General features: G+C 44.6%; 1 protein-coding gene across 1 annotated transcript; it reads right to left on the reverse strand.

Moving 5' to 3' along the window:
- Positions 1-5,160: 5,160 nt before the first annotated feature.
- On the reverse strand, positions 5,161-8,366 carry ZCCHC12 (zinc finger CCHC-type containing 12). The gene is made up of 4 exons (XM_039842499.1): positions 8,143-8,366; positions 7,758-7,809; positions 7,416-7,538; positions 5,161-7,003 (listed from the first exon to the last, which is right to left on the reverse strand). The coding sequence occupies exon 4, from the start codon at positions 6,890-6,892 to the stop codon at positions 5,675-5,677; it is 1,218 nt and encodes a 405-aa protein (XP_039698433.1). The 5' UTR covers positions 6,893-7,003; positions 7,416-7,538; positions 7,758-7,809; positions 8,143-8,366; the 3' UTR covers positions 5,161-5,674.
- Between the last annotated feature and the right edge of the window lie 277 nt (positions 8,367-8,643).

Here is an 8,643-nt window from a genome sequence, read left to right on the forward strand (position 1 = left end):
GTAGGATATAAAATTAATATTCACAAGTCAGGACATTTTTATACACCAATGATGAATTTTCAGAAAAGGAAATTAAGAAAACAATTCCATTTACAATTGCATCAGAACAATAAAATACCTGAGAATCAAATTAACCAAGGAAGTAAAAGACCTGTTCTCAGAAAATTATGTCATTGAAAAAAGAAATAGAAGAAGGAAGGTACAAATAAATGGAAGCATATACCGTGCTCATGGGTAGGAAGAATCAACATCACTAAAGTGGCCATACTACCCAAAGCAATCTATAGATTCAATGCAATCCCTATCAAAATACCAATGGCATTTTTCAGAGAGCTAGAATAAATAATTCTAAAATTTATATGGGACCATAAAAGACTCCAAATAGCCACAGCAATCTTGAGAAAGAAGAACAAAGTTGGAAGTATCACACTACCTGATATCAAACTTACTACAAGGCTACAGTAATCAAAACAGCATTGTACTGGCATAAAAACAGATACATTGATCAATGGAACAGAATAGAGAGCCCAGAAATAAATCTATACTTATACATTCACTTAACATATGACAAAGGAGGCAAGAATATACAATGGAATAAAGACAGTGTTTTTAATAAATAGTGCTGGGAAAATGGGACAGATACAGGCAAAATAAAAGAAACTGTATACAAGAATAGACTCAAAATGGATTAAAGACTTAAATGTAAAACCCGAAACCATAAAACTTCTAAAAGAAAACATAAGCAGTAAACTCTCTGATATTGCTAACAGTAATTTCTGGACAAGGGAATCAAAAGGCAAAATAAACAAATGGGACTACATCAAACTAAAAAAGTTTTGCAAAGGAAACCATCAGCAAAACAGAAAGACATCTGACTGAATGAGAGAAGATATTCGTTATGATACATCTGATAAGAGGTTAATATCCAAAATATATAAAGAGTTCATACAACTCAACAACAAGAACAAAAAAATAATAAAATTTAAAAATGGGCAGAAGACCTGAGCAGATACTTCTCCAAAGAGGAATACAGATGTCCAATAGACATATGAAAAGATGCTCGAAGTCACCAATCATCAGTGAAATGCAAATTAAAACCACAATGAGATATCACCTCACACCTGTCAGGATGGCTATCATCAATAAATCAAAGAACAAGTGTTGATGAGGATGTGGAGAAAAGGGAACTCTCATACATTTTTGGTGGGAATGCAAATTACTACAGCCACCATGAAAAATAGTCTGGAAGTTTCTCAAAAAAATAAAAATGGATATACCTTTTGACACAGCAATTGCACTTCTGGGTGTTTATCCAAAGAAAACCAAAACAATAATTCGTAAAAGTCTATGCACCCTAATATCAATAATATGCACCCTAATATTATTTGCAATAGATAAGAAATGGAAGCAACGTAAGTGCCCATCAACAGACAATTGGATAAAGACGTTATGGTTCATATTTACAAGGGAATATTACTCAACCATTAAAAAGAAATGAAATCCTACCATTTGCTACGACATAGATGGACCTAGAGGTTATTCTGCTGAGTGAAATAAGTCAGACAGAGGATGATAAATACCACATGATTTCACTTATATGCGGAATCTAAGGAACAAAAAGAACAAACTAATTTAAAAAAGACTCACAGCTATAGAGAACAATCTGGTGATGGCCAGAGGAGAGGAGTGTTAGGGGTCTGGGAGAATGGGGTGAAGGGTTAAAGAAGTACAAGTTAGCAGTTGATAGATGGTCATGGGCATGGGAGAAAGGCATAGGGAATGCAATTAGCATTAATGTAATGGCTAGGTGGTGAACCAGAGGAGAGGAAGAGCAATTAGGGGGATTGCTTTGCAAACTATATAAATATCTAACTAATGTACTGTATACTTGAAATTAATAATAAAATATAATTAAAAATAATAAAATAAAATTTACAAAAAAGAATTAAGGAGTTAAAAGTCTCGGGGCAGTTGTTAGAAAGGACAAGAGTCTCAGGACTCTTGAGCGGTTCTTATTAAATGCTATTCTTGCTAAATGTTAAAATGTAGCACAGTATTTTGCATGTGGAGCTATCATCTGATGAGCTTGACCAGAATCCAACCTGATAGGTGTAGCCTATTACAAAGAAGGAATAAACATATAATTAACAAAATCCATATATGTTCAGCCAACTGCCAAGATGAAATCAACATATAATTAACCAAATCGTGTATATAAGCAATGGCTAAGCCCCACCTTAGGGAGACAGTTTTGGATGTGAATCCCCTGTCTGCTTTACTTGCTGCAACTAAATAAAACTGCCTAAAGACAACCATGTCTTGGTCTTGACCAGAACACCCAAAGCAGTAAACCCCTTGAGTTTGGTAACAGTAGGGTGCTGTAAATGAACATATGAGAGCTAAGACATGTAAGAAGTTTTGACTTCTACCCAGGAGTCTGACCTCTGGTTCCACCACTAACTAGCTGCATGACCTTAAGCAAGTTTCTTTACTTTCCAGCCTGTTTATTCATCTGAAATATGTGCTAATAGTAATACCTATCTTATAGGGCTGATAGGAGGATAAAAGGAGCTAACACATTTAAAGAACTTGGTACAGGGTGCCTGGCACACAGTAAGCTGTTAATAAATCACAGTTGTAATGATTTTTATTTTTATGACTATTATGGAAGGATCTGGAATAGGAAGATGATTCAGCAAAGGAGACTAAGAAGTGGGTACCAAAAAGGTCAGGGAGTGGGGAACATAAGAGAAGGGTGTCAAGGAAACCAAGTGGAAAGAATGCAGGAAGGAAGGAAACAGAATGCAAAAGGGCACTCAGAGACCAGTTTCTTCTGACAAAAGAGTGATTTTCATCTCTTAGCGACCAATGAGAATGAAAGCAGAAAGGAAGAAAATAAACCCATAATTTAAAATGAAGCCCTTTTTAGGCTAACCCCATTAGTCTGATATGAATGTCCTGGTATTGGTTCCATGCCTTCTAATTAGGGAGAAATAATTCTTGAGTAAAAGAAAAGCCAGTGCCACACAAATTTTTAAAAAATGTCAGAGTACATCAGGTTGGTGAAATAAAAATTTAAACAATCTCAAATTCACACAACAGAAAGGACAGTGGGAAAGGAAGGAAACAGGATGAATCACAGAACAGATTTTCAAAGCAGTGGTCTATACTGGAGCCCCAAGCTAACACCAACGAAAAGGAGGGTAGCGGGATGGACAGAAGTTCTTTATTTTTCATTTCATTTTTCTATTCTACCTAGTGCCAGAAAGAAATTTTAGCAGCTTAAACTGTGTCTTTGGGCAAATATTGAACAAATGTTTATAGAGTAAAATTAAGAAAAGATAAGCAGAAAGTAAAATGATATTCTAACCTGGACTAGATGAGGGAGATAGATATCTCATAACAGTAGATTTAGGGTAGGGCAGAGAAGACTTAGGGTTAAAACCTATGTGAGCTAAGAAGTATTGGGGGAGGGGGTCTGTGGCTTTGGGGCCCTGAGTGGAGACGCCTCTTCTCTGGGGGTTCGGAAGGGACCCCTTTGGTGCCCTGGATATAGATGCAAAGAGTGGCCTCAAGTCTTTGCTCCTGGGAAGTTCTCAGCTAAAGGGTCTGAGGCAGAGAGGCCTTCCGAGTCTCCTGTCCATGAGGGTTAAGGAGGCTAAAGAATGTGGGGATGGAGAGGGGTGATAGAGCACAGAAAGTGAAACCTCCATTCCCCCTCCACTAAGAGATGAGTGTGGCTTGTGGGGAGAAGGAGTTGTAAGATCAGATTGTGGGATCATAGATGGAGCAGAAGCAAGAAGCCAGGGAGGAGCTGAGAGGCTGTTTCTGGAAAGAGAAGCACTTCAAGACAGGTTCTGGATATGGCAGCCCAGGGAAGGCTGCACCAGCTTCTTACAATACCTGGCTTCTCCTCCTCCCTCGGGGCCCTTTGTCCCTATGAGTGGCACATCAACTGCTAGCATAATTAGAACCCCAATACCTCTCCATGGGCCCCTCAATCTGTGCCATTCCTGATACGACACAGTCCAGAGTTCTATATGAAACCCTAGAATCTGCATTTGCTACCAGTGTTCCTGTCTCTGTCAAACTTCATGTGAGTCTACCAGGTCATCATTTGCTTTCCCCTTACCCACACAGTTCTGTGTTTCTCCTCTGATGCACTATCTCCCCACTGCTGCACACTCTGTCCTCTCAGCTCTGTGAAGCAGCAATTTCCTGTATGACAAACTCCTTCAAGTCCTCCAGTCTGCATATTCAATTCACTCCCCACTCCCTGCCTTAAATGCAATCACTCTCATGCCCCCAGCCTTGTCCTCACAGAGATAGGGACTTTGGACCTACAAGAGACATAGGAACCCACAGATCCTTAGGTCACACATGTCCTCTTTTTTTATCACCCTCCAATATGAGTTCAGGAGAGGGGACAGGGAAGGTTCCTAAGAAGGTCCTTTTCTTCCTCCCTCTCCCATAAATGCCCTCCACTCTGAAAAATGGTGTATAGGGCTCTCTGGATTTCTAATCCCTATGTTCCTTCATGTGTCCTGGCCACTAGGCTGCTTTTCATCCCTCCCCAGCTAGTCTCAATTCTCAGGTTGGGGTGGGGTTGACTTGGAGTCCTGGGCTGCCTGTGGCCTCCAGCATGTAGCTTCAGGGCTTACGGGGTCAGGCTCTGGAACCATCAGCTGAGACTCTCCTTTCCTTAACTGAGGAGTGGGGAGAGGGCAGTTTCAACCCACAAGAGAGATTCCTGGCAACAATCTAAGAAATCCACCCAGAGGAGAGAGAGCTACTCCTCTCCAAATAGACCGGGAACAGAGCTCCTGGAATCCCCTATTTTGAGCTGTAACCTCAGCACCAGACTCCCCAGACATCAGACTCCTCTGGATACATTAGAGAAGAAAGCGTTGGGGCATTGTCAACTAGTGGGTGTCATAGTTTGGCTCTATGACATAAGGGACAGGTCAGTTGTAGTAAGGGGCTCTGTCCATTTACCTTTGGGGAATATTTCAGCTCATTCTTCTTCCCTTTTCCTCATCTGCCAAATGAGGTTGCTAAAAACCCCACCCTGAGATACAACCTCACCCCTTTATAGCTTTTTACTATATTTCTCTTATTCCCTTTTCATTTACTTCTTAAAATACCACAAAGACATTAAAATAGATGCTGTTATATATTTATTGACATAGAAAGAAGCCTACAACATATGTTGTTTAGTGAAAAAATACAGACTATAGAACAGCACTTATATTTGATCACTTTTCTTTGTACATATATCTGTCTGGGTATATAAGTATAGGGAAATATCTAGAAGGACATTCACCAAAGGGTTGACAATGGTTATATAAGGGTAGAGAGTTTGGGATAACTTGTACTTTACTTTTTTGTACTTTATTGTTTGAAGATTTAACAATGAAATATACCACTTTCACAAAGAGAATAGAGTCGACAAGGAAATGGGCACACACAGGAAACAGACCCTTAGGCAGCAGGGGTGGGGGTGGGGGAGCAGGGACAGAGGTCAGGCCATCTCCCTCCACTGTGCTGGTATCCAAGACCCTTTTTCCTCCACCCTGAAAGAAAGCCGCTTTGTGGATTAAGTCATGCAATTAGAAGCACCAACCCCCACCCCATCCAGCTTTCCCGTCGCTGGACTCTGAATATAGCTTAAGGTTTATTTGAGGCTGGGGGCTAGCACCTCACTGTCATTGGGTTCATCAGAGGCCTCTCTTGACCCCTCTTCCTCAGTATGTGTCAGCTCCTGCAGGGTGACGATCAGATTCTCAAACACCTGGGCCTTGTTGCTTTCATTGTCGCAGGTTTCCTTTGAGTGGCCCACCTCACCACAATGTGAACAGCGGATTGTGTATTTTCTCTTCCTGGCTCTACGCATATCCCCAGGACCATCATTCTTATAGCCAGAACCCCCACTGGTGGAAGGAGGTTGAGCCTGGGAACTGTGGGGGGAATCAATGACTACTACTGGATCCCGAGGTCTGGCCCTGTGTCTAGGGGGAGAACCCGAGAATGAAAGTGGAGGGTCCTGAGCCTCCACCAGAATCACATCCTCATCTGAGTCATTGAGAGTATCATCTATCTCTATCACGTTGCAATCAGCACTGCTGATCACTATTGGTAGGGAGCCCTGAAATGCCACTGGGCTGGTTGCCCTCTCCACCATTGACTCAGATCTTTTGGCCCGCTTCCATTTAATAAAAGTGTCATCCCAATCCTCTTCCTCCCTTATCATTCTGATTAACTCCAGGAAATTGGGAAGACGCTCCTGTTCATTTGCATACATCCTGAGAAGATGCTTCAGCCTGTAGCGCAGGCCTCCATTCAGCTCAGCCCCTAAAAGGAGCTGGTGCAGGCGAGTCTGATTTGCATCTTTCTCAGCTATAATCCCTGCCTGAACAGCGTTCTGGAGCTGCACCTCTAAACGGATCACGTAAAGGGAGGCTTTCTCTCCTTGTGCCTGCAGGGTGTTAAAAAATTTACCATGAGCAGTCACACTGCTTTCAGACTCCCCAAACACCAATTTCATTGCGTGCAAGAAATCTGCCACACTTAGGTTGGGGTTGGCCGCCTGGAGCAAACGCATGACCTCCCGGGCGGGGCCCCTAAGGGTTTTCAGCAAGCGCTTGAGCTTTTCCTCCTCCGACATATTCCAATTTGGCAGGACCCCATTGACTTGAATCAGCCAGTTTTCAAAGGTTTCTTCCCCCTGGGCCGGCACCATCCTCCCGGAGAACAACTTCATGTTTCTCTCTGCCATGTTGGCTATCAAAGGACCAAGACTCCTCCCCAGGGACCTCAGCATAGAATGGGCCCATGGCGGCAAGGGTGAGTTCTGCCGCCGGCTGTTACCCACGCGTGCAATAATGCTAGCCATGACCTACGATGATCGGGTATCTGAATATAATGAGATGGTCAGGCTTTTTGGAAAAGCCTAATCTGCAGGCGTGCAGGAGGGCTCTCTGCCTTCCTCCTATCTCAGTAGCGACTGTAAAAAGAAAAAAATAACAGGTTTTTTTTTAAGGAGGGTGGGTAACGAAGCTGCACTTGTTTTCTCTCCCTTCCCGAATATCCTTCAGTATATTTTATATCTGCCCAGTGCCCTAAAAATATCCTCCAGGAGACTGGCAATTACCACCTCACGGAGCCAGCCGGTGCCTCCGTGTTAGCAGGGAGCTTTCGACAGCCACATCCATCCCTCCCGCCAGTCCTTCAAGAGGGATGGCAACTGTTGCTTCTAATTCTAAGTATAATAGTGTATAAAGTTGATGTTGGGCTCTCAAAATAGAGCACAGTCACATATTTGTGGGAATAAGTGCGATCTCATTAACCACATGGTCTCAGGCCTCAACCACGCCCCCTTCTCAAAGTGTCTCCCCACTTATCTCTCAGATTCTTACATGAGCTCTGGAACAAGCGCGTGCCTTTATTTTATTCCAGCTTCTGCAACTGGTGGCCTCCGTGAGAAAACTGTCTCCGGAGTACAGCTGATCTCTGTCCACCGGGGGTCGGTGATCTGGGACCTCAAGGCATCAAGATTGCGCCGCCGCGGAGGTCAGGGCAAGGAGACGAAAGGTCAGAAACAGCCTTATCCTCTCCCTCCCTCCCCACTCACCCCCCCGAACCCCCACCTCTCGCTGCTTGCGCGGTAGGCAGGCGGAAAATTCCCTCTCCCACCTTCTGAATACAAGCTAAAGCGACCCTCGCCCCATTACATTTCCCCCAGGAAACCGTCAGCCTACCAGCTCTGCAATCAGCCACACAGAATTCAAGTTCACATTCGGTTTTGATGGCCTGCCACCGAGAAAGGGAATAGGAGTTGGACGCGCACACCCACATATTCCTCCCCAGTAAGAGATGAGGAGATGCAAAGAGGGTTCAAGACAGACAGCCTGAGATTCTCTCCTTCACCCCGCCCCCTGAAAACGCCCCCTTTTCAATCCAGGCAAATCCTACCCATTGGGCAGCATCCAGTGGCACCCCACCTCCTCCCTCAGCGTAGCCGGGCCTTGGGAGTGCTCCTTGCCCTGCCTCACAGTTCTCGATTTTCCAAGCAGGAAGCCGCCGAGTACTGGTGGGGCTTCCCCTCGTGTCTCCGAGCTGGGCAATCGCACTCCCTTTCTTTACCTGTGCTCAGCCTGTGCGTTGCAGACCTTTCGGTGTGACAGCTGCGGATGCCTCCTTCGGTCTCCTCAGCCCTGCAAGAGAAAAGGACGGGAGCCTCCCTGGCCGCTAAGCAACTGGGGGCTGCCAGACTGAGCTGCTCAGCAAGTCTGCCCAGCGAGGGAGAGCGGAGTCTAGGCAGCACGGTTCCCAAGGCAGCCGTGGTTGCTTTGATCCTCTGAGACAAAAGAGCTTGACGCACTGGCCAGCTCAGCCAATCAGCGAGGCGGGCGGGCGGGCTCTCCGCTAGCCTCCGGCTCCATGCAAATTATCCCCAAGGCGGGGGCTATGGAAGGGGCGGAGGAAGCTCAGGTCCGCGAAGCGTCAAGTGCATCTCGGTTGCACCAACTGCAAGAGTTTGCGGCTCTTCCCTTTTCCCTTTCTTCCTTGTATCAAGACTGCGCCTCGAGGCCAGGTGCATTAAGCATGAGGTGGGACAGAAAGCAAATAAACAATAAAAGTACT

The sequence above is a fragment of the Pteropus medius genome, unplaced genomic scaffold (assembly GCF_902729225.1).
Source record: "Pteropus medius unplaced genomic scaffold, Ma_sr-lr_union100, whole genome shotgun sequence".
Taxonomy (NCBI): Eukaryota; Metazoa; Chordata; class Mammalia; order Chiroptera; family Pteropodidae; genus Pteropus; species Pteropus medius.

Bases quoted from the DNA above. Each gene is read 5' to 3' on its own strand.
- ZCCHC12 (XM_039842499.1), bottom strand. From the start codon at position 6,892: ATGGCTAGCATTATTGCACGCGTGGGTAACAGCCGGCGGCAGAACTCA.